The sequence below is a fragment of the Orcinus orca genome, chromosome X (genome assembly GCF_937001465.1).
Source record: "Orcinus orca chromosome X, mOrcOrc1.1, whole genome shotgun sequence".
Lineage (NCBI taxonomy): Eukaryota > Metazoa > Chordata > Mammalia > Artiodactyla > Delphinidae > Orcinus > Orcinus orca.
In genome coordinates this window covers 94,767,853-94,793,462 of record NC_064580.1, presented here as the reverse complement: position 1 = coordinate 94,793,462, position 25,610 = coordinate 94,767,853, and the positions used below count along the sequence as shown (strand labels likewise).

General features: G+C 45.1%; 1 protein-coding gene across 4 annotated transcripts in view; it reads left to right on the top strand.

Moving 5' to 3' along the window:
* The window catches only part of COL4A6 (collagen type IV alpha 6 chain), a 284,481-nt gene that overhangs the window by 204,015 nt on the left and 54,856 nt on the right, over window positions 1–25,610 (top strand). For all 4 annotated transcript variants that reach the window (XM_049704349.1, XM_033408792.2, XM_033408791.2 and 1 more), the window contains 5 exons: window positions 13,089–13,223; window positions 14,411–14,455; window positions 20,689–20,805; window positions 23,201–23,269; window positions 24,956–24,991. In XM_049704349.1, coding sequence (XP_049560306.1) covers window positions 13,089–13,223; window positions 14,411–14,455; window positions 20,689–20,805; window positions 23,201–23,269; window positions 24,956–24,991 — 402 coding nt within the window. The remainder of the gene's footprint in view (window positions 1–13,088; window positions 13,224–14,410; window positions 14,456–20,688; window positions 20,806–23,200; window positions 23,270–24,955; window positions 24,992–25,610) is intronic.

Genomic DNA, 25,610 nt, shown 5'->3' with positions numbered 1-25,610 from the left:
CAGCTACTGCTTCCTTCCTCCCCAATTTTCCACCTGGATTCCTCTCAGAATCCTCTCCTGATTTATCCCTAACTCTGCTTTCTCTGGGAACCAGATTATTGTTTTAAGCTGTTTAAAGTGCTTTCATTTCTCCTATCTCTAAGGGAATAGTTGGGCAGAGTGAAGTATAACAAAATTGTAAATGACACTGTGGCAGTGGGGAAGGTACAGAGGACCAAGAACTCGGACAAAACATGTCTTCAGTGAACTTTGAACATGGGAGCTACCTGCTTCCCTACCCACACATGCCACTGACTCTGTCCTGGGCATTGGCACCATTATCTTTGCATCAGCCCAAACCATCTCCCTTTGAATTGGATACTACACCAAGGTCGTGTAGATGTGGCGTGACATCGCTAATGGTCTGGTGGATTTCTCCACATTTGGATCACCAGGTTGCTCTCTCTGGCTCCAGATTTGTCTTGACAGCCTTGACTCAAGTACTAAATGCTGTGCATAGTTCCTAGCTATAGTTAGTCCAGCCTTCTCCCTTTGAGCCAGGCCCAAATGATCTAGGAAGTCATCTGTTTATCAGAAATGGCTAGCTCCCCTCCGGCTCACTCTCCAGCCTGGCCCCCAAGATCAGTTGTGTCAACAGTGCTTTCATATCCTCCTGTTGGACCCACCCTTCTCCCTCACCCCCAGTACTTCTGATGTATGTGCCAGCACCCAACCCTGGAAAACCCCACTACCTGCTTTGCCAGGGCTGCCAAGTACTGTTTGAGGAAGCTTCCCCAACAAAAGTACGTTCTCTAGTGTCGGCAGAGCCCTCAGAGCTGCTTGACAGCCCTTCACACTTTTCTAACAATTGACTTCCTGCCATGGCCTCCACAGCATCTCCTTCCCGCCCTTTGCCAGTCATCCTCAACCTCAAATACCCTCACTCTCTACCTGCAACCTCGCTTCCTACATTTATTGAGAAAACTGAGGTCGAGTTGAAATGGACTTTCTCCACTTCCCTCTTTCTTACCAAAACTCATCCTGGCTCCTTTTCTTTATGTATCCTTCTCCACTCTCTAGTTTGGAGGGATAAAATGTGCTCTTCTATCTTCAAGACAGACCTATCGACAGCCCTCGGGTTCAGAATCCTATCCCTTCTGCCTTCCTCTACCTTATGGTATATTCATGTGTGTACATAACTAGTCTCTCTGACCTGGACTGAGTGCACCTCAAGGGCAGGGACTGTTACTTTCATCTATGTGCTCCCAACATGTGGCACCATGGCTGGCGCACAGTCGGCGCTCCACAACTGTTTTCTCAATTGATGAGTTATGAAGGGACGATGTAGATTGACTTGAGTTCTCTGTCCTTTTTGCATCTACTTAATTGGTTAATAAGTGTGCCACTGGGCAGCAAGACGGATGAAGGGAAGAGTCAAAAGGATTCAATAACCTCCAGATCCAGGGCTTTGGGTGGAGTTACATGACATTTTTGTGGGAATTTTGGACCCAGAATTGACCTGTCTCTTTATAAAGGGAGTAGCAGAAAGAGCACCAGACTGGGACTAAGAAGGTCTGGCTCAGCTGCTCAGAAGCTGTGTGGCAACGGACAAGTTAATTCACTTCTGGGCTCAATTACTTCTCTAGTACTTTGAGATGGGGTTATTCTGAACATTCAGTGGAGTCGTGGATGTACAAACACAATTGAAATCTGAAGCGCCTCTCCAAAGCAAGCTTGCAGCTTGTTTCTGATGCCACTAATAGCTCTGGAGCTTCTGCTCGTCACCTATACTGCAGCAGCCTCCGGCAGCACAGCCCGTCTTTCCTGTTGCACACAGAGCTTGATTTCATCTCAGCTTCCCATTGTCCACCACGTAAAAGGAAAATATATCAGAAATGTGGAGCTTCTCGCCCTCTAGACGCCCTTCCCCTCTCCTTTTTGGCCTGTGCACGTCTGTGCGTATGACTGGACTTGTCCATAGGGACTACTGAATACAGCCAGCAGGGGACGCTGTAAGTCATCCCATCTTCTTGAATTCAAATCCATGGCTGGCTGGGAGGTGTAGGGTAGGCTAAGCCAGAGTACCAGCAAGCCCTACCATTTTAGCAGACTCCTGTGCCTGCGGGCATGTGTATTGGGGTTGGAATGCCTATCTCTTTATCTGCATGGGTGTGGAAATGAATGCTCCTCTGGTTCTAAATGAATGCAGGGGTGTGGGCCTGCAGGAGAACAGCAGGGAGACTAAGTTGTTCCTCTCCCTCCCCTGCCCTGCCCTCCCCTCCCCTTTCAGAGCTCCCTGAGTTCTTTGGCAATGGGGTCCTAGCGTATTTCTTTGATCCTATCCTCCTTTTTCTCCTTCTGTTTAAGGAGCAGTAATTGGTTACTCCCTGCTACCTTCCACCCCCAAAACTTGAGGGCTTCTCACCAGAGATTTGGGGAAGCCAACACTGATCCAGAAGCAATCAGCTCACACACGCTCAGTATTGGACCAAAGGTTGTGTGGTATATCAATGATGGGTAATTTATTATGTCAGAGAAAAATGCCACAAGTATCCCTTTTCTAATGGAGTAGGTACACTACAGCAAAAATCGCTGTAAAGTGAATTTCTGGCAAGACCTGTTTCACTTTGAGTTTTTACTTATAAAACCATGGCTATGTTTTGCTAGAAAAAAGAAAAGAAAAAAAGATTGGCTCCAGGTTGTAATTAAACCATGTGTTTTAAAATAAACCACATATTTTTATTTATTTATTTATTTTTGTTGGAGTATAATTGCTTTACAATGGTGTGTTAGTTTCTGCTTTATAACAAAGTGAATCAGCTATACATATACATATATCCACATATCTCTTCCCTCTTGCATCTCCCTCCCTCCCACCCTCCCTATCCCACCCCTCTAGGTGGTCACAAAGCACCAAGCTGATCTCCCTGTGCTATGCGGCTGCTTCCCACTAGCTATCAGTTTTATATTTGGGAGTGTATATATGTCCATGCCACTCTCTCACTTTGTCCCAGCTTACCCTTACCCCTCCTCATATCCTCAAGTCCATTCCCTAGTAGGTCAGAGTCTTTATTCCCGTCCTGCCCCTAGATTCTTCATGACCATTTTTTTTTTTTAGATTCCACATATATTTGTTAGCATACGGTATTTGTTTTTCTCTTTCTGACTTACTTCACTCTGTATGACAGACTCTAGGTCCATCCACCTCACTACAAATAACTCAATTTCATTTCTTTTTATGGCTGAGTAATATTCCATTGTATATATGTGCCACATCTTCTTTATCCATTCATCTGTTGATGGACACTTAGGTTGCTTCCATGTCCTGGCTATTGTAAATAGAGCTGCGATGAACATTGTAAACCACATATTTTTAAACTACAATAATAGGATAAGAGGGTAGGTCCACATCCTTTCTAAACTATAATGACAACCCTGTGCTGGACCGTCAATTTGCTCCTACCTTTCACAGCTTTACATTCCGCTCCTTGTTTCATTCAATTTTTTATCTACTGAAATCTCCTCCTCGTGAACCTGTATTTATTTAAGAGCTTACTGCTCTATGAGCCCAGCAAACAGGGTTTTTGAAAACTGGGAGTTTGGTTACTAGGGTTTTTTTTTCCCCCGAAGCAAAGCTTAGTCCGTGGAATGAACCCTCAGCCCCTTTTCACATACATTGTCTCAACTGATGCTCAGAGCAATTCAGGAAATAGGTAGGGCAAGTAATACCCCATTTTGCTGATGAGAAAACTAAGGCCGAGAGATGAATTGGCTTTCTCAAGATCACACAGTTAGAAAGTGAGGGCAGGAAATAGAAACTTAATCCTATGATTCTGCTTTAAATAGGCGAGTTTTCTGTTTACTAGAAGGCTTTCTAAGAGACTTGTGCTATCAAACCATACACAAGTTGCCCTTCAAATTCTAAGGAAAACAAAATTATGGTAAGTTAAGTATTTCAAATTTTTCCAACGTGTGTATTAGTTTTAGGTTAAATTCATCCTAAGTAGATAGAGCTGTATTTATTTTCTCATGCAGTCTGGAAACTCAGCACACACTTTATAGTACAGTGGAGCTCTTTGTATAGTCTGCGTGTATATTTGAAGGGTTATGGGGACTCATTCAACCATTTGTAATGGTTACAGAGGTGTTTGGTTGTTCTGTTTTTATTTTTGTGGCCAACTATTGGTCATATTTCCAGTTTCATTTGATTTGGGCTTCTTGACCATCCCAATTATAATACTATTATCACAAAAGAAAAGATTTTTCTGGTTTCTGATGTAGTTTTAGGAACATGTTATAGAGAAAAGGGAGACCTGAAAATTCTTCATCAACTTATTTGCCTCTATCTAGCAGACGTCTCTGCTTCATCCTATTTTAATAATTATTAGCATTCCCCAAGGGCAAGGGAAAATACGACATGTTTAAAGACAAAATTACCAATTTCTGCTCGCCACGATGATCATCAAATTAGTACACTGTGCCTGTATTCCCCCTTCCACCCCTAACTGAATATGCTAGCATTAGGGACTCGTAGCACATTAGAATTTGTCTACGAGAACCTAGTAAACTGTCCATTGCCCACAGACCAATCAATAAGGCCACTTTAATTGTGGAACAAGAAGGAATCTTCCATCTTTTTAAGGTCTAGGATGTGCTACCCCTTGAAGTGCCTTTTGTGACTTAATTTATTAATTCTGTTAAGCGAGTTTCTATTAAATAGTACCTGTTCCAGTGAAAAGATTGGGAAAATTGAGATGAATTGTTCCAGTATCAATGAAAATGAAAATATTTTCTGCCCAGAGTAGCTCTCACTGCCCCTCTTCAAGTGGGTTTGTGCTTCTGTTGATACTTTCAGGGCATTATTCAATGCAGAGAGGCAATATAAGCTTGGTAGAAGAAGCAGAGGATTTGGTAGCACCAAAATTGGCTTCACCAGTTGCTTACTGTGTGAATTCAAGCAAATTCCTTACCCTGTCTATATTTCAGTTTCCTCATCTGTAAGATGCAGCTAATACCCACCTGTTAGGGCTGTTTAGAGGATTAAAGGAGACAGGTTAAATGAGACGGCACTTAGTATGTGTTTGGTGAAAAGAAGGTTATTATTATGTTTTAGAAGAGAAATGTGAATAAACAGGTAGAATGGAGGGCTGCAGAGCCTTGCCTAGCAAGAGTTAAACGTTAGCACTCTGGGAGGTGTCTTTCCAAAAATTTAAACATGCTGACAACAGCCAATGGGATGGGTGTGTGTGTCTTTGCAAACAAAACATGTAGATGCATGTCTTCATGCCTGGGCTGGCTGCTTCAAACACTGATTATAGCTTAAGAACTAGAAAATAAATGTGTTTTCATTTGGGTGTTGAGGGCGAGACTCTGATACTGCTTCTCAGCTATGGCAGACACTGAGAATTTTGGGGGTTCTTTCTTTGGTAGACACCAATCACCTATTATTATTTTTTTTTTTTTTGGAAGATGGGAAGGGTCACTGGCTGTGCTGGCGAATTGTAGATGATGCTAACATTATCAAGCCGAACCAGGGCTTCCTGGGCCACCAAATGGATCTGTATATCTGTATAATATGAGTCTTTATCTGCCGACTTTAGACCTATTCTTCACCTGCCGGTGTCCTTTCTCCGTTATTTACTTCTGCAGACAGCGCTAGAGCATTAGTGCTGTTACTAGGAGAGTGGATTGTAGGGCTGTACGGATGGCTGTTTCCGTTTGTCGCAATAGAAGGAGCACAGAGCTGATGGGGAGGCCCTGATACTCACGCTGCCACTGACCAGCTGTGTGAAATTAGCAAGCCTCATTGACTAGCCGCTTTGTAGCTTAGTGCCCTCCACCCACTTCACAGGTGTATCGTGATGCTCCGAAAGAATGGTGAAAGGAATAGTGTTCTGAAGTTTCTTAAGTGATCTGCCCTTGGGGGGTATCATCGTTAGTTTCCTGCTTACCACATATTTCATGGCTAGGGAGAGATCCCAGCTACTTAGGCCAGAATCTGTTAAGTTCTTACACCCACTCCGCCCTGGCCTCATAGCTGAGATGGGAGCTCCAGCTGAAAAGTAGGGACAAATTGTAGAATTCAAGCCACCTGGTCCCTAGGCTGGAGGTCAGGAATTTCTGCTCCCCTTTTCCCAAAGGCCACAAGGGATGGCAGCAAAGTCTTTTTTTTTTTTAATTTTTTTTAATTTTTTAATTTTTTATTTTTTTTGCGGTACGCGGGCCTCTCACTGCTGGGGCCCCTCCCGCTGCAGAGCACAGGCTCCGGACACACAGGCCCAGCGGCCATGGCTCACAGACCCAACCGCTCCGCGGCACGTGGGATCCTCCCGGACCGGGGCACGAACCCGCGTCCCCTGCATCGGCAGGCGGACTCTCAACCACTGCGCCACCAGGGAAGCCCAGCAAAGTCTTTTAATCCCGTTTTGCCCCTAATGAGACTTGGAAGTGGCCTTCTCAAGGATTCCCATGTGCATATTTAATTCTGTATTTTCATTCATTCCACAATTGTGCTTTTTCCACACAACTATGTTTTGAGGGTCTACTGCACACCAGACACTGCATCTCTCAGAGATACCAGGGCAAACAAAGTCAGTTGAGCTCCCTACCCTCTCAGACTTTCCAGTCTAGTGACAGAAACAGGTGCTGAACATCTCCCAAGATGGTCCGAAGGTATCTTAATCCCCACCTCTCCAGAGGTGAACTCTCATCTTCCACCCAAAACTTCCTCCCCTAAGCTTCCTCATGTCAGTGAAGAGGTCCACTCGGTCGCCCAATCAAGAGACTCGGGAGTCCTCCTTCACACCTCCCTGTCTTACCCACCAATTCCAATCTAGCATCAAGTCCTATCATTTTTAGCCTCTGAAATATCTCTTAAATCCATCTTGTCTCTGTCTTCACTGCCATGAACCTAGTTCAGGTCACCATTATTTCTCTCCCAGAGATCACAACCTCCTCACTGGGTTCCCTGTCTCTGGTCTTGCTGCCCCATCCACTCCCTTCCACTTGTGATGTGTCCAGAGGTGATACTGTATGAACTTGAGTTAGTCCCTTTCCCTTTCTGGGCTTCAACTTCTCCATCCTGAACTGGATGACTGCCTAAGTCTGGTGCAGCTCTCTTTTCTGTTGTTCCGTGATCAGATGTTTCTTGCTCGTACTCTAGTGCAGCCATCCAGACTTCCAAAGAAGATATTGATACACCTGGCCCTCTGGCTTCTTGGTGTGTGTATTCATTCATTCATTTCTCCATTCAGCAAACATTTACTGAGCACCCACTGTGTATGAGGCACTGTAGTTAGCACAAGTGATTCAGTGGGAAGTAAGACACAGGCCCTGTCTTAAAGGAGTTCAATCTCTTGTGGGGGGTATGGACACAAATAGACAATCTAGCCCATTCTGTGGAGGGGGGTAATCATGAAAGTTTCCCTGGAAGAGCTGATATCTTGGTTGGAGCCTGAATGATAAATAGGAGCTAGCCAGGAGAACAAAGGCATGTACAAAGGCCCTGAGGCAGGATGCTGGAAGAGACTAAAGCTAGACTGGAGAATGGCAGACCAAGTGGGAGGCTGTGGCAACACTAGGGGAGAGATAAGGAAGTCCTAAACTAAGACCATGGAGGCAGAGAAAAATGGACAGGTTTCAGTTATATTTTCAAGGTGGAATTGACAGTCCTTGCTGGTGAATTGGATGTAGAAGATGAGGGAAAGAGAGAGGTCATGGAGGACCCTTGGGTTTTTGGCTTTATCAGCTTTGTAGATGGACTGCTATTTACAGAGTTAGTTCCATTAACTCAGGAGGAAGGATCTGGTTTGGGGAATGAGGCTGGGGAAAAGATGATTGGTTCAGCTGTAGTCTTGTTGAGTTTGAGTTGGAATATCCAGGTGAAGAGGTCTGGTAAGCCATTGGCTATAAGGATCTGACACATTGAGAAGAGGAATCTGGTCTGGAGGTTCAGACTGGGGAGTCATTAGCTTGTAGATGAGATCCCTTTGAGGAGAATGAGCAGACCCTGAAGAGCTGAGTGCCCAAGAGATCCAGGACATCAGTGCTAAGAGGGGAAATACTCTCCCAGATGTGGAGTGCCCATTCATTCCTGGGCACACATCTCTGCCCCAAAGAGAGTTTCACAATGTTGTCTGTGCATTGCCCACTTATACTTAAGAGAAGGAGCATTAAGTACCCAATTATAACATCTCCATTTTACCATAAACGTGCCGTAAAGAAGAGAGGAAACAGATACGTTCATGCTATCTACCAGGTGTGTTACATTCACTGACTCAAATGCTCCCAATAACCCTACACTAGAGCTATTATTTCTTGGAGCCCTTAGAAACTCAGAGTGGTTAAGTCACTTGCCCAAGGTCACATAGCTATTAAATGGCACTAAGATCTGACTCCAGGTGTGTCCTACTCTAGAGCCTGCACCATGATAACACCTAACAGCACTCCACCACATCCTGCAGTATAGCCAGGTCCTTAAGAAAGCCTGTGCACACCGCTTTTCCCTTCTGTGCTTCATAAATATCATTTGCATCCCCTAGCTTAACACTTTGCTCTCCATTAAAATACAAATCCCCTGGGGAGAAGTAAAGCTCTAAGTTGTTGTCAGTCATTTATGCCTCAGTGGGAATGAATTTCAGATTCTTCCTTAAGAACAAATTTTAATTTTATGGGAGAAGGACACTGGAACCTTGAGGGAGGGATAAAAAGGCAGAAATGGGCTTCGTAATGAAAAGTCATTCCCCTCTTAGTTTCATAGTTCTACATGGTTGGAGGCATGTGCTGTTAAGGTTCTTAGATGTTATTTCTGCATATGTGTACTGCTTTATATGCAGGCCCATTTCTGGGTCAGCTAACCCAGTAATCTGGGGCTGGGGTTCGGGTGTGGTCTGATCGAAGGTGAAATTAAACTACACACTGGGGATTTCCCTGGTGGTGCAGTGGTTAAGAAGCCACCTGCCAATGCAGGGGACACAGGTTCGAGCCGTGGTCCAGGAAGATCCCGCATGCTGCAGAGCAACTAAGCCCGTGCACCACAACTACTGAGCCTGTGCTCTAGAGCCCGCGAGCCGCAACTACTGAGCCCGCGAGCCGCAACTACTGAGCCCGCGAGCCGCAACTACTGAAACCCGCGCACCTAGAGCCCGTGCTCCACAACAAGAGAAGCCACCACAATGAGAAGGCCACGCACCACAACGAAGAGTAGCCCCCGTTTGCCGCAACTAGAGAAAGCCCGCGTGCAGCAACGAAGACCCAACACAGCCAAAATAAATAAATTTATATATAGTTTTAAAAAGCCAGCGTTGTCCCAAGCACTATCTAAAAAAGAACCACTACACGCTGATCCCAACCCACTGTGGTCAGCAGGAGGCAGCCAGCCTGGGCCTTAGGCTCAAGTCCCAGCTCACTCTCTTGAGAATTAGACCCTGATGTGCATATTTAAAATACCGAGCAGATGGAGGCAGGAGAGCTTGTTGGAAAGACTTGGAGGAGTCCCTTCTGCCCTGTCTGGGTCTATTTGCCAAAATAAATGACATGTATCAGGGCAGGGCATTGGTCCAAGCCCATTGAAATTCTGCTAGCAGTCCAAACAGTGATGATGTTTCAGATTGGTTCTGTGAAATGATCAGTTAGGAAGAGAGAAATGATGTGTGAGCATCTGGCTACTGCAGCCTACTGATGGGGACAGTCCCAGGGGCGGGCCTGGGGTGAGGGGGGGGCAGCCTCAAGGACCCCCCCAGGACATCTGCCACTGGCAAACAGGGAGAGAGCCACACGCTGGCAACGGGTGGTCTAGTTTGAGTCCCATGCTGTTCCTCACTAGCTACGTGACCTAAACAAGTCCTTCCTGTTCTCTCGGCCTCCTTTTTTCCCCGTGTGTATAAAATAGAGCCTGGATGGAACGGTCTCTAAGGACCCTTCTTGCTCCAACATTCCGTGACTTCTCTGACACCGGTTTGATTTCTTTTTCTCTGTAGTGGGAGAGGGAGAGGCCCACCCACCCACCTGCTTATCTGTAGCCTCTGTGTTCTCACACTGCCCTCTGCTGGCCGTTATGAAAAGTGCCACCGATAGCTTGTTTGGAGGAAAACAAAAAAAGCACTTCATCACTGATTTAGTATTAAGCGTCAGCAGTCCACTGGGCAGGGTGACAGAAAGCCTGTGCATTGGAGACGAGGGAAAAGATCATACAGCTATAGGCACAGAGTAAGCATAGCTAGAGATGGCTGACAGAACAGCCCAAGAAAGAAATGTCTCTCTCAATTTTTTTTTTTTGGCCATCTTCGTCTGTTCACGGTGCTCTGTGCCACTGTATGAAAGAAAGGACCTCAGTGGATAGGAAGCCTCCTTGTCTCGTATCCTAGGACTGCAGGCTCCAGAAGGGCCTGGTACCACACTAAAGAGGAAGTTCTGGGCCAACAGCGCCTCAGAGGCCTTAAGACATCCCGCAGGCCCTGCTTCTGTCTGAGAGGTTTCTAGCCGGGACCAGCCCAGAAGTACACCTTCCTCCAAGGGGTACCGTTTCAAATGCCCCTTTGGAAAAAGAATTCGAATTCAAAGAATCCATGAGCTCTTTCAGAGACTCACTTTAAGCTCTCTGACTGGAACGGAGGAGTCATCTGTGTGGCTATGGTAAATTCAGCCTGCCCTCCCAGCCAAGAGAGAGGGAGCGGGCCATGGAAGCCTGCCTTTTCTGGATGGAATCAGATTTCCTGTTAAATCCAGCCAGAGAATTGCCTCACTCCTATGTCTCTTTGCTTATTCTTGCTGAGTGTGCACTCACAAAGGCAAGAGACCAGGTCTGGAGTGTGCCAGCCCCTATGCCCACACCAGGCACTGCTCGGGCTCTAGTGATGTGAGCGAGATGGGAATTGGGCCACGCCACAGTCTGCCCTCTCAGTAGCTGTTCAACGGTTTATCATGCTCTCACCTCCCCTCCCTTGATGCGCGAAAGCTTTGGGCAGGGCTCAGATTTGGGTCAAGCATTCAGTGCCCTGACTGCATCTCCTTTGCTAGTAATAACATGGTCTCGCCAAACCTATCGTGCCTCTCATCCTCCCACCAACCAGTCCTTTCCTCCCCCAACAGCTGGTTCTTATCTGTCTCCCTTGTTCCAGCCTCAGGCAGCCTGCCCTGGCCTCATCCTCTCTCTCTCTCTCTCTCTCTCTCTCTCTCTCTCTCTCTCTCTCTCTCTCTCTCTCTCTCTCACACACACACACACACACACACACACACACACACACACACACACACACAAGCGCGCACGCGCACATGCGTGGGTTCTCCTGAACACTTGTTGATGAGTTTCAGCCCTGAAACACTGCCTTCCTCCCATCCCTCCTGTGTCCCCAAACCTCTAAGGGTTCCCTATTTCCTGCCACATCAAGTCTTCAACTTCCCTGCCTTGCTTTCCAGGCCTACTTCAGCTGGGGCCCACTCAGCCTTTCCAGTGTGGCCCATGACTCCCCTGAGCCGTGGACAGAATGTAAGCATTCCACAAACCCTCCATGGCCAACCCTGCCTTTGTGTTCCCGCAGCACTTCTGCTCCATTCCGGACTTGAACTGTTTGCAATGGTTTTGTGTACATTAGTCTTGAAAGCTAGGCCCACATTTTAGACTTCTTTGTTAATCCTCAACCACAACCCAGCACTATTTTTTTAAGTGTTGTTCTTTTACTTTTTAGTTGTGTGTGTGTGTGTGTATATACAGCGAAAATTTATAAGAGTAATAAATAAGAGAATCATTGTAAACAGAAGTCCAACCAACAGGAGGTAAGAGCATAAAAAGCAAAAGTTAACCTCCCACCCCATCATTCTCAGAAATAAGCCTGTTAAGCATTCTGCAGCCTAGCACCCTCTGTAGGTTGCGTGTTACGGGTCGGGAAAGTTTGATTGGTGGGTGGCAGCCGCAGAGAATTGCATCTCCTTGGGAAGAGCATCTTTTACTTCTTTGCAAGAGTCCCGGGTCTTCGTGGGCCTGATTGACATTTGCGTCTCCAGTACGTGAGTCTAACCACTGCATAAAGCATCTGTCCTCTTCTCAGCCCTTTCAAAAGTAAATCTTGAAGGTGAATATTAAAGGGCATGTTTAATGGACTTTTCTCAGAATTTTGCACAGGTTTGTAGGAAATTGCGGACAGTCGGTAAAAGGGGCTAAGGGGCAGAGATGGAAGTGTTTATGAAAACAGGCTTTCTACCTGATACGGTGTTGTGTTCTCTGAGAGTTAATGCACATTACTAATGGTTTTCATTTTTCTGCCAAGAAAATTCAGTCCCTTCTGGGATTTGTTCTAAACAGACTAGCCGGCCTCTGTTGCACCCACTGGGGTTAATTCTCTATCTCGGTCAGCTAGAAAATGTCAGCCTGAACTCTCAGATTTAATTGTTACAGACACTTTATCACCAGGGCATTCAAAATCCTCAGGCTTCTCCCTCTTGCTATCATAATTGATACTTGATGGATATTCTCAGGCTTCTTGGATTTACACATTCAACACTGTACAGGTGGCGGGGGCGCAGGGGCATAGAGAGGGAGCAGGTAAACAATGCGTGTGTGTTCGCTGTGAGTGTCTGTTTCTAGTGGCAGTGCTGGGGTTCTGGGAACTGCCGTCAAAGATAAGCTGACAGGTTGGTCAACCGTGGGTTTCTGGGTTCTCCTCCCTTTGGCCCACTGAGGCAGTGTTCTCCAGGCACAGCCATTTCCGGGCTTCACTGCAAGCATGCGGTTGGCCATTTGGACATGGGTCCGAAAACGTCCTGATGCTCTCCAGAGTTCTGTTCTTTCACTCTTCTGATGGCCTAGCATTAACTAGGAAGAGGACAATATTATCCAGCCTGAATAACTAATCTCCTAAGAAGTACAAAGTTGAAGGATCTTGGCGCACATGAATCTTATTAAATGTGCTTATAAAATATGTTCTATCCAAATAAGCTTAGCGGTCCCTAAAATAGCCTGTTCTGATCCGTGTCTGGAACTTTGACATGCTTCATAGGTCTCTAAGCCAAAATTATTTAGTGAAGTGATGACAGTGTTCTTTGTGCATGGGAAAATGAGAAGCGGGGATGGTAAGTCCTCTGTTGACTAATCGTACTCCTTCTGCCCATCTTAGGGGCGACCAGGACCAATTGGAATTCAAGGTCCAGTGGGTCCTCAAGGATTGCCTGGCCCTAGTGGTTTATCAGGGTTGAAAGGAGAAAGGGGCTCCCCAGGACCTCTGGGACCGTATGGACCAAAAGGAGACAAGGTAAGAACACCAAAGCTTGATTTTTCCTTTGACTCATGGGCTGTGAGTGTGAAGGTAAAAGGTTCTAAATCTCAGTTCTGTTTATTTATGGAAAGGATACTAATCCCAGATACCTTGGTGCCAGGCTACATACTTTAATAAGAGACAGGCTGGGTGTTGTGCTGCTACAGCCCATTTTTGGAGAGATTCCCATAGCCAGCAAGTCAGAAAGTGCATGTATAAGCTATTTGCTAGACAAGTGGGCTGACCGTGGTGGGAAGTCATGTGGGTTTGAACTGGGCACGGGTCAGGAGGCCAATCAACAGGGCAGCAAAGGAATCCAAGCAAGGGGAACGGGATGCAAGGGGTCAGATGCTTGGAAGCCAGCTGGGCCACAAATGGAGGGAAAGAGATGCAAGAAAGATTGGTCATGTCATGGTAGCTGGCTGACTGAGGTTAGCAGTTCAGTTTATGTTATCTGCCGATTTTAATCACCTCCTATTCACCCCATTGGTGAGGGAGGGATTCCTGCTCTAGGGTCCTGGGGATGGCCGAAGATATGACACCTGACATTGGACAGAAGAGATCAACAACAGGTTTATTAGTCACATACACTCACAGCACAGGGGAGGAGGACATCACACCCCATGCAGGGCCACACAGGGCTTGCGCTCTGGAACAGAATGGGCCACAAGGGGCTGTGAGAAGCAGACTTTTGTCATGTCAACAGGGTGAGTGCCCCTTGATTCTCGAGGGAGAGTATGACTGGCTTGTTTGAAAAATTCAGTGGGCCAGCAGGGGACGGAAACCCACTACTCAGGAATAAGCGAGAACTGCACCTGGTCTATTTAATAAGAAGGGTCGTTTGCCCAAGAGACCTTATCTTCAGAAGCAGAGTGGAGAAATGAACTTTTGCTTAGGCCATTTGAGGCCCTCCCAGTTTTCCCAGATGTCAAGGCACCGTCTAATATTGAGCCTTATTTTTAGGTCTTACACCACGTTGTCTAAGACAAGAACTGTCCGAGACCTTAGGTAGAGGCTAATGATTGCTTGGAAGTGGAATAGGGAGCAAGGTGATGCAATGTGGGGAGGGAGGTACAAAATACTTCTTAACGACTTAGGTCATGAATCACATGAACAAACCCACTTCATCTAATGGAGATCAGTTATATCATCTCTTACATTCCTCTCCCTCCTCCTTTTCTTAGGGTCCCATGGGAGTTCCTGGCTTTCTTGGCATCAATGGGATTCCGGTGAGTGTGTTCATAGAAGCATTTTTGAAATTTATTTTATTGAAGTATAGTTGATTTACAATGTTGTGTTAGTTTCTGGTGTACAGCAAAATGATTCAGTTATACATATATATACATTTTTTTCATATTCTTTTCCATGATGGTTTATCACAGGATACTGAATATAGTTCCCTGTGCTATACAGTAGGACCTTGTTGTTTATCCATTGCACAGAGGCATTTTTAATACAACCTCTAGGTTCTGCCTCATAGCTCAAGCACTTTGGCCTTAACAACATCCTGTCTCAGGCACACGTGCTCAGGGTCAAGTGTTGAGATGTGCGTGGTAAGGCTTAAAGGGCAGTGCTCATCCACAGTTTCCTTGGGATTCAGTTACGGGCAGAGCTAAACCATATGGTTGGGGGATGCAGAGACATGTGCAGGCATAAAAGACCATCAGTATCTTAGACAAAGTGAGTTAGGTCTTATGGCTTGAGGGGAGCTTTCATTGGGGATGAGGGACTGGTGTGAAGATAGTGCCACATTAGAGCACATACATCCTCATTATAAGAAAATTAAGGGGGTTCATGAAATTAGATAGAAAAATACTTAGTGATACCTTAATACATTTAATTTTAATAATTTCTTTCTTCAGCCTTATTTCAGAGTGAATTTCCCTTTAGTTTTTTTTCTTTTTGACTCTTAAATACAATTTTTAAAGGTTGCTTTTTATTTACAGTTATTACAGCACATTGGCTATATTGCCTGTGTTGTACAATACATCCTTGAGCCTGTCTTACACCCAATAGTTTGTACCTCCCACTCCCCCATCCCCTATAGTGCCCCTCCCTTCCCCCACCAGTAACCACTAGTTTGTTCTCTGTATCTGTGAGTCTGCTTCCTTTTTGTTATATTCACTAGTTTGTTGTATTTTTTAGATTCCACATATAATTGACATCGTACAGTACTTGTCTTTCTCTGTCTGTCTTATTTCACTTAGCATAACACCCTGCAAGTCCATCCATGTTGCTTTAAATGGCAACGTTTCGGTCTTTTTTATGGCTGAGTGGTATTCCATTGTGGTATATATATATCACGTCTTCTTTATCCATTCATCTGTTGATGGACACTTAGGTTGCTTCCATATCTTGGCAATTGTAAATAATGCTGCTATGAACATTGGGGTGCAGGTATCTTTTTGAATTAGTGTTTTTGTTTTTTTCGGATATATACCCAGGAGTGGAATTGCTGGGTCATATGATAGTTCTATTTTTATTTTTTTGAGAAACCTCCATACCGTTTTCCACAGTGGCTGCACGAGTGCACGAGTTTACATTCTCACCAACAGTGTAGGAGGGTTCCCTTTTCTCTACATCCTTGTCAACATTTGTTATTTGTGTTCTTTTTGAGGATAGCCATTCTGATAGATGTGAGGTCATACCTCATTGTGGTTTTGATTTGCATTTCCTGATGATTAGTGATGTTGAGCATTTTTTCATGTGCCTGTTGGCCATCTGCATTTCTTCTTTGGAAAAATGTCTATTCAGTTCTTCTGCCCATTTTTTAATTGGGTTGTTTGTTCTTTTGATATTGAGTTGTATGAGCTGTTTATATATGTTGGATATTACCCCCTTATCAGTCATATCATTTTCAAATATCTTCTCCCATTCGTTAGGTTGTTTTTTTGCTTTGTTGATGGTTTTTACAAAGTGGCTACTCCTAAGGTCACTTGGAGACAGCCTCTTCCATTCATCCTGAGGAACTGGCTTTGCTAGAGATAAGTGGGAAGTCTGGAGCTTGCAGACATCTCCTTTTCCCATTCCATCCAGCTCAATCCCTTAGTTTCTCCATTTTCACCCAATATCCCTACTTATCCTGCCACTGGAGGTTGCATGGTAACATTTCTCCAGCCTCTAAGATACAGTATTTGGAACTTACTGCTATCACTTTTTAGTTATATCCTTCAGCACTTCTCTATATATTTAATCTTTAGCCTGGACTGTGTTTGCCTCTAGCAGTGGTTTTCAACCTTAAGAGAAGAACCAAATCTTGTGTAGAAGCTCAGCATATATAGAACAGGAAAAAATGGAGCTCCTCCATTTGAGGGAAGTCCTACCTCATGCCTTTATCTTTCAAACAACCTCTAAGGGGTTCTTCTGAATCATATCAAAGCAGTTTGGCAAACTTTTGACTTAACAGCTTCTTGTGTTACACTACATAATCATCTAGTATCAGCTAAGGGGGTTCGAATTTCTTTGTGCCAATCTATAGGAATTTCTTGAGTACCCGCTATGTGCTAACACTCTACTATGGGAATACAAAAAAGGCATATGGCTCTACCCTCAAAGGTATTATCATCTGATTCACTTTTTCCCCAGATCTCATATACATTTGTGGATTTAGAGAATAGAAGGCTCACTTACCTTGTATTTGTTATACGTATCAACAAATCGGCCATCATATTTCTGCCTGTTATTCAACTGCAGAGTCTGAAAAATGCCCAGGAAGGGGCCAGTGGGGAAATAAGTGGATGGGGTTGGCCACCCTTTTACGCCATCCCCTGGCATTTTCTCATGTCTGTGTTCTATGACCACGTCGTCCAGAGTCTCCACTCAGAATGTGTATCTTGTGGGAACCAATGGGTGAGGGAAACTAGCAAACTGGAGGCCACCTCTTCCATTCATCCTGCAGAGCTGGCTTCACCAGAGATGAGTGGAGGATTTGAAGCTCGCAACAGTACTATACCCTTCCTCCCGTAGTCTCTTTTTAATGGGGGCTGGAAGGAAATGAATCCTGTGAAGCAGAGGCTGATTCCAGTTCTGAGCTGGAGCCCACCCCAGAGTCCAGCTGGACACTTCTGCCTCCAACTTGTGGCCAACAGAGCCAGAGGGCTTCTAGAAATTGACCACTTCTCTTTGAGGGCTTCGTTGCTTGGGAGAATGAGTCGCAGCTGTCCAGATTCCTCCAAATGAGTGCGCTGCTCCCAGTAGAAGTCCCCACTCCCTTGGCCCGTAGCTTGGCCCTTCCCTTGACCTAAGGTTGCACATTTTTTCTTTTGACTTTCAATCGCTTTAGCTTCAGGCTCCAAGCCTCACTTACTCTAAGAAATTATCATCCCCTGTTCCCTCCCTCTCTTCCAGCTATTCATGATGTATTAATGAGCACCTCCTGTTGACAGCTTACCTCTCCTTTCCATCTCTATTCTTCCAGGAGTCTTTGGCGTCTGTCTCACACGCTCTAGCTCCTTATTACATATGGTGCATGGTATTTATTGACTGTCTTGTACGATAGCCGTATCTAGCTCCTTGAAAGCACAGAGTCTGTCTTCTGCTCCTCTCAGAGGCCTCAGAGACCCCAGGGCTAAATTCAGCATAGAGCAGGAACTCCAGAAATATTGGGGGGACTGAGTCCAACCTCTAGTGCCTATAGAAGCAGCAGTTCTCAGACTGGCAAGACTCCCTCAGACAGAGGAAAACACAGATACCCTCAGCCCAGTCAGACTTATGATTTTGCCCAATTCTCAGCAGCACTTTATTAAGCCATTTGGCTAAAACCAACAGCTTCCCCAAAACACATCTTACTAAACTGGATCACTGCACAAATCTGGTTTCCCCTCTTGATATTGGCGGACTGCTCACATCTGTGTCACTGGTTTTGGTCCCAGAACTCCATCTTCGCTGTCATGTAGACACTTTCCACATGAATGAGCAAGAGCATCCAAGTCTGTGCACTAAGGGGCACGGCCACCAGTTGAGAGTGAACAAACAAGCAGTCATAAAGATATTCAACATTAAAACAACGTGGACGAGGGGCGGTAGGGCTGTGGCTTTTAATGATATCACAGCTGTGAGTTGGGCTGTTGGCACCCACGAGAAATGTAGGTTGAGCCAATGTTTTCAGTTCAAATAAGTTGGAAGCAGAAGTTTTCAAGTTGTCCTTTGCAATTTATGTTTAGCTTTTCCCGTGGAGTCAATCTCAAACATTTCCCCGCCTAGAGACTCATAAATGAACACACGAGGTTTGTATCTTCAAAGTGACCACGTACCACTCACCAAATGGAAACTTTTCCTTTGCACTCTGGGTTCTGAGGAACAGTGCTTTTCTGGAATACAGCAGATCCACCTATTCTGTGTGTTCAATCCCCTGTGATTATATAGAACCGTGGTTTTCTCCCTCAAAGAGCTGCATTCCCTTGGAGAGCTGGCACACACATATGTAAAGTCATTATCTCTACCCAGAAAGGGCAAAACCAAGGTCCCAGGGCTAAGGAAGATCCCTAGTACTGAGCCAGCCTGTTGTCTTGTCTTAACTCATCTCTGTTACCCAGTTGAGAGATAACCCCTAGCAGACTTGGCCGGGACATTTAAAAATGGTGATTAGGATCCCAGGAAGAAATAGACACTCCACCTGAAGGGGTCGGCTAAATAGAGTTAAGTGAAGGGCTTATTTAAAGGATGCAGGCGGGGTTAAGGGAAACAACAGTGCAGGGTGAAGCAACCAGCACAAAGCTGTTACCACCCCTAGTCCCAAAGGGGAAAGGAGGAATGGTAATACTGGAACCCTGTAAGACCTGGAGCCATGGAATAACAGTTGCCCAGTGGGAGCTAAGATTATAGAGAAATGTGGCCACTGCCAGAAATATAGCCAAGGAGGGAGGGCATGGGAGAAATAAACAATCTGTGCTCGTCCTTCTCGTGCTCTCCCATCTCCTGCTTGTGCCTCCCAGTGACCAAATATAATTGGAAGACAGAGGGAAAGGGAGCCTAGACAGTACCATCCGTGAAGGTCAGCCTCCCAAGGCACAGATCTAGGGAAGGTAGAGTGTAGATCTTCAGGGCAAACAGGAATAGCCATCTCATTTGGTAATAAGATGTTGATGACTCTAGTAAGCTGTCTCAGTTTCCCCAGTGCAAATAAAACTCCTCACCTGAGTCCGGAGAGGCACAGCTTATAACAGGTTTATTGCAAAGATATGTTTATTGACCACTCCTCTGGACTCTGCATTCCATAAGTCCAGCAGTCTAGACTCATACTCTTGCATTAACATATCATCTATCTCCTACAACTGTAATAGCAATGACGATGAAACAGAATTCTGTGGCGCATTCTCACAATAAGCATTTGACAAAAGGTTGTTTCCTCTGATAATTTGAAAAGTTGATTTTTGAACACATGGCATGTTTCCCTCAAATCATTAAATATATACACATATATATTATACATATATGTATATATTTTTTAAAGCCAAATATATATTTTATATATATTTTAAAGCCAAAAAATATATATGTATATACATGTATATATGTGTGTGTGTGTGTGTGTGTGTGTGTGTGTGTGTGTGTGTGTGTGTGTGTGTATATATATATATATATAAAAATGGCTTTTAAAAGTGTGTATGGGAGGGTGGGAGTCTACCTTTTATTGACCCATCTAGATTTTTGGTCTTTCAGGTCATCTCTTTGTTCCATACCCAACACACAACCTGCTTTTGATAGATTGAAAAAGATATATTTCCTCAAAAGAGGTAGATTCTATGCACCAAGGAAGCACAGAATTATTGAATTCAGACACCAGCTGTATGTGAATGATTACTGATTCCCCAGCAAAACAACTGCCTCAGTAATGAGTATGAAGAAGAGAAGATACAGTTCCTTGACTGAAGCAATAGCATGACGTGAGATAATGACAAAATAAGGTTCAAAGTGTGGTTCTTCCTTGACTTGTTTATTTTTGACCAAGCAGCATTCAGGAGAGGTGGTGCTATGGAAACTCCTTCTGCTCTTGACCAAAATCCAGCCTCATTTCCCATGCAGAGCTTCCAATACAGAAAGCCGTGCCAGGCTGCCCAGGTTCCAGTCTGTTCTGAGGAATTCCCAAGGCCTGGCATGATTCCCTGTTGGTGGCAGTCCAGCTGCCTGGCAGCTAAGCCCCATCTTAGTACATCTTAGTACATCTTTGTACTGAAGGAAGGTGAAGTTGCAGCACCCTGTGTAGCCCATCTCTTCACGTTTGATCCCTTTGGTTTCAGCTTGGATCCTATTAAAACATCGATCTTTTGGGGAGGGGTAACACTGAGCTGTCATCAGCCACCTACACCTGAGTATAATGAACAGCGATGGCAGCAGAGGCGATGGGGCAAAGGGAGTGGGCAAGGAGCCAGAGTTTGACAGCATCCTTGACTTCTCTCGCTGTGGAGCTTGGAGTAGCTGAGAGTCCTGTGGCTGACTTGATCCCTTCTTTCTCTTTGAACAGGGCCACCCTGGACAGCCAGGACCCAGAGGCCCACCTGGCCTGGATGGCTGTAATGGAACTCAAGGAGCTGTTGGATTTCCAGGCCCTGATGGCTATCCCGGGCTTCTCGGACCACCCGTATGCTGTCAGATCTTTGTACATTATTTCAAATGTCTTTGCTTGCCTCCAAGTGTGCCCTATCTTCTGCTTCTCTGGAGAGCTCGTTAAGTAGCCGAGGGGCAACCACTGCAGACCCTTGTCCAATGCAGGAGTCTGTGCTGGTAGCACCACAACATTAAAAGTCTAAAGAAGAATACCAGTTTCAGGGAAGTGTACACATGCTACACTACTTAGGGTTTGGTTTTTTTTAATGATGCTTTTAGAGTTGGCAAGATTATGAAAAGACTGTAGTAAATTTTAGAGCAAAGTACACACTTGGGCTATTTGACATTTTCCCACATTAGACGATATGGGGAGATGCAGTACTTGGAAGGCCTACATGGGATCGTGGGAGCACTAACAGTGACCCAAAGGGCTTGGCAAGCTTGGTCTCTACCAGCGATTCTTAACCAGCGGTGATTTTGCCCTGGCCCCACCCCCGGGGACATTTGACAGTTATTATTGACACTTTTGGTCTTCATAACTGGGGGTATGCTACTGGCACAGGATAGCCCCCCATCACAACATCAAGGAATCATCTGTCCCAAAGTATCAATAGTGAGAAATGGTTGAGAAATCCTGCTCTACACTGACGTAGTTTTCCCTCTTCCCACCCGCTCCCCACATCACAACCCTCAGTTCTGGGATTGTTAAGACGTTTATTGGATCTTGGTGTCATCACTTTTATTTCATTCCATTCATCCAGATAGAGCTCAAATATTGGGATCTAAAAGATCTCTAAAAGATACCATGCCCTTGCAAGGCTACTTTTATGAGTGGCTGGAAAGAGAAAAATAACACATTTCAAGCCCATTCTCAACCTCATTTGAAATAATCTAAGAGAATAAGGGTGCTGATGTGATACGTTTAGCTAGAAATTACACGATCTGTTAGACTCCATAGCTACGTGAATTAATTGGCGTTTTACTGGAAGAGAATTGCCTTCAGTGACCAAGTTGTGGGTGTGAGTGCACACGTGAGAAGGTGAGACGGAGAAAGCACAAGCGCCAGATTGGCATAAGGACCTTCACAACTAAGGACCAAACCAATATGCAGCAGGGAGTGGGGGAGAAAGATGTATTACCAACATAGTATGAGCTGGTTGAGTCACAGAGGCCTCCAAACACTGCCATGGCAACAGGGGAGGAAAACAGATCACATCTGTGTTAAGACAATGGAAATCCAGCAAAGTAAGGAATCACTGCCCCCAAGAGGGAGAAAAGGAATTTTGAGGTAATAAACAGCCCCTGACAGCCAAAGGACCAGGGTAAAACCTAATCCTGTCCCTAAACCTCTCCTTAAGCCTGAATAGGAACTTGGGTGTGTATTTTACTAAGCTGAACCTTACTAACCCTGCCGAATACTGAATGGATATCCTTTGAATCTTCTTTGATGAAAGTAGTGGCCGTGAGAATAAGGGGAAATTGGAAGTGTTAGGCAAGAAGCTGGTTTGCGCTTCTGGAACCACATTGTACTTTTATTATACCTATGGACCTTGAACTCAGGAATCCATCGTTCAATCAACGCTTCAGTCCCCAGAGCTTAGCCCTACCCCCAACACTAATCCCAACTTCCGCTTAGGTATAGGGATATTGATTTTCCCCAGGAGGCCAACATCTAGCAGACATTAGGTGGCATCTGCCACTGAAAGTCTGGCTGACTGGATGGGTTGGGCATACTTTGAACTGTTTTCCATGTTAACAGTGAGACACACCAGCCTCTTAGACAGGTGTAGAAACTGAAGTTGTATGGTAGAAGCACAGGATGGAGATGGTTTTGTAGCTATATCTTAGACCAGGCGTCTGCAAACTGGCCCATGGGACCCTTGTCCCATGGCTTGTTTTTCCATTTTTAAAAGACTGTGAAGAAAAACAGAAGAACATGAAACAGAGCACAGATATGGCCCACACAGCCTATATTATTTACTATCTGGCTCTTTACAGAAAAAGTCCACTAACCTCTGTCCTAGACCTAGTCCCTGTCAGTGACTTGTACCTGTGAGATATGGAGCAGGTGAGCTATAGGCTTATAAACGGCATGTGTATTATATGTGGATGTTCAGATTGGTACTCTGAATAGATTCAAAGTCTACTTTCTAGTCCCTTTACAGACTTCTGACTTGGAGGCTGGGGGAGCAGGCATGCAGCTCTGAGACACAGCATAGTTCAGGGGATGTACTTTGCCCCTTTAGCATGGCCAACTCTGCCATAGACTAAGCCACATGGTTTCAGGCTCTTGCTTGAAGAGGATCCAGAGGATGGATCCTCTGTCTGATCAGATCACACTATTAACAATACTGTGTGTGTGTGTGTGTGTGTGTGTGTGTGCGCGTGCGTGCGTGCATTTCTTCACAAAATTTTCTTATTTTGCTCAGGGGCTTCCTGGTCAGAAAGGCTCTAAAGGTGAACCTATCCTTGCCCAAGATAGTTTCAAAGGAATGAAGGTAAGAGCCTCTAAGGCAGACAGCTGAGTAGGCTATAAGCTGAGTTCCCCGGGATGGAGCCCCACATCCAATGAAAACATTTCCAGAACTAGCATCTGTGTCTCTATTTAAGGAGCAGACCAAGCTGGATTTTAAAAGAATCCAGAGCTTTTTGTGGTGGAAACATTGACAAATGTTTGCAACCATACTGTCAAAAAGATTTGCTTTGTAAGATCTAGGCCCAAAATAGGGGACAGATCAGCAAACAAACTGTTTGCATGGGCGTCATTTTCCTTGACAAGCCGAGACATTTCCTGGAGGCAGATACCTTTAGTCTACTACAGAATCTTTGATGTCTGCATACCTTGGTTTGAAGCCATGTATGTCTCTGCCCATCTTAACACGGCCACCAGCCCAGGATCATGGCTCCGCCCTTTTCTGTACCTGCATACCAGCCATCACCCTCGCTGGGCCCCTGGCTATCTACGAAAGTTGCCCATCAACCCTGCAGCTGGCTGGAAACGTTCATCTCTTCCTGGAATTGACAAGAACCTTTTGTATTCTTGTGGCTGTATTCTTGACGTATGCTGCCTGGTATCCTGTGGGCCTTCAGTAAACTCTGGTGCCAAATGACTGACCCTAATCCCTTGCAGAGTGGGAAGGGAGCCCATCATTTCCCTGGGAGCAGACGGGAATCTATGTGTGCAACATCTGAGGGGAAGATGCGCCCGAGCTCACTCAGCTGAAGATGGCATCTTTCTGTCTTCCACCCATGCACAGAGCCAGAAATATTGGAAATCACTTTGGAAGGCAGTGGTGGGTGTGGGTAGCTGAGAACTGAAGAAGGTACAGGGTTTGGGTTCTTGGCTATAGAAGCCATAGCTGAAGGTGGAATGTTAGACTTGGAAAGGACCTCATGATTGTCAGATTCATGTTGCTCATTTTACAGATAGAAAAACTGAGGTAGCCTGAGGCTATGTGACTCGCTCACAGGCACAAGCCAGCTTCCCGAGGAGCTAAAACCCAGGCAGTGCTCTTCCCAGGTTGCAGAGAGCTGATTTTTCACTATAAGCCAAGCGGGGTAAGACTAGCAGGTGTCAGAATGTGACCATTGTTGTAGCAAACGTTGATTAAATGGTTTTGCCAAAAACCAAAGAGACCCTGGACCCAGCGGAACACAGCAATTTCCACAAGATGGTTATAGTACAGATTCCTACGGTGACTTAAGATGCTGCAAAGTAATTAAGACGTAATCAGAGACTACATGCTCTATTGATTCTCCCTTGAAATGTCTGATTTGCGTTGTATACATATGGGCACAGATTCTCTGGGGATGAAGGTACACTGGAAGGTAGCTTTGCTTTCCTCCAGAAAGAGCAGGAAAATCACCAGCCCGCAGAAGCAGTTTCTAATTGATAAGTTCCTAGCAAAGGTGAAAATTAATTAATCCAAGTAAAATATGAATTCCTGTTCAACCAAGGCTATAATATTTTTCTTCTAGAGTCTAGATTTTTCTTAGGAAAAAAAAAAGTAGATGGTTGAATCTCTCCAATTCATGCATTATTTAAAACACAAGACCTTGACAGAGGAGGCCCAAGCTTCAGTGATGCGTTTTTATGCCTATTGCATCTTAGGTCAGTTATCTGTGAAATACCACAAGCTTAATGTATTCATCTCTTCAATGTCCTGCCTTTGTCTGTTTCTCAGGGGGAGCCTGGGCTGCCCGGACTGGATGGAGTCACTGTAAGTTGTTAACTATGTGTTGAGCTCCCAATGTTTTTCTAGTCAACAGTACCAACGACCCCTTTTCATTCCTCTCTACGGTGTTCGAAGGTCTTTGTAGAGCTTCTCAAGGACAATCCAGAGAGGTAAAGTAGAATAGATCACTCTATCGACATTTGCCAAATGAGAAAGTACTGAGAGGATGGACTGTCTACCTCCAGTGACATGGCAGGCTGGCTTTCAGACCTCTCGGCCAGGGACCTGCATCCTCCCTGGGATGTATTAGGAAAGAATTTTGCCTGGCATTTGGCAAGCATTTATTAAGTGTTTTCTGTGTGTTCAGAGTACTGTGGGTAAAATAAAAGAAGCAAAACACTCTTCTTTAAAAGGTATTCCACGTAGAAATTTTTTTTAGGGACTCAATAAGAGTGAGTCCATGAAAGGCCATGAGTTGTATTAATAAGAGCTTTGTTTTTCCTTGACTTTCCACATTGTCATCATTTTCCTTTGAAGTGGCTTCATAAAGGCCCCTTCTCTCCTCTTTTCCTGTATCATGGTTCCTTCCTTTCTTCTTCCATTCCAGAACAGATACTGAGCAGAACAGATACTGAGCAAAGGGCTAGGAGTGATCCCTGAGACA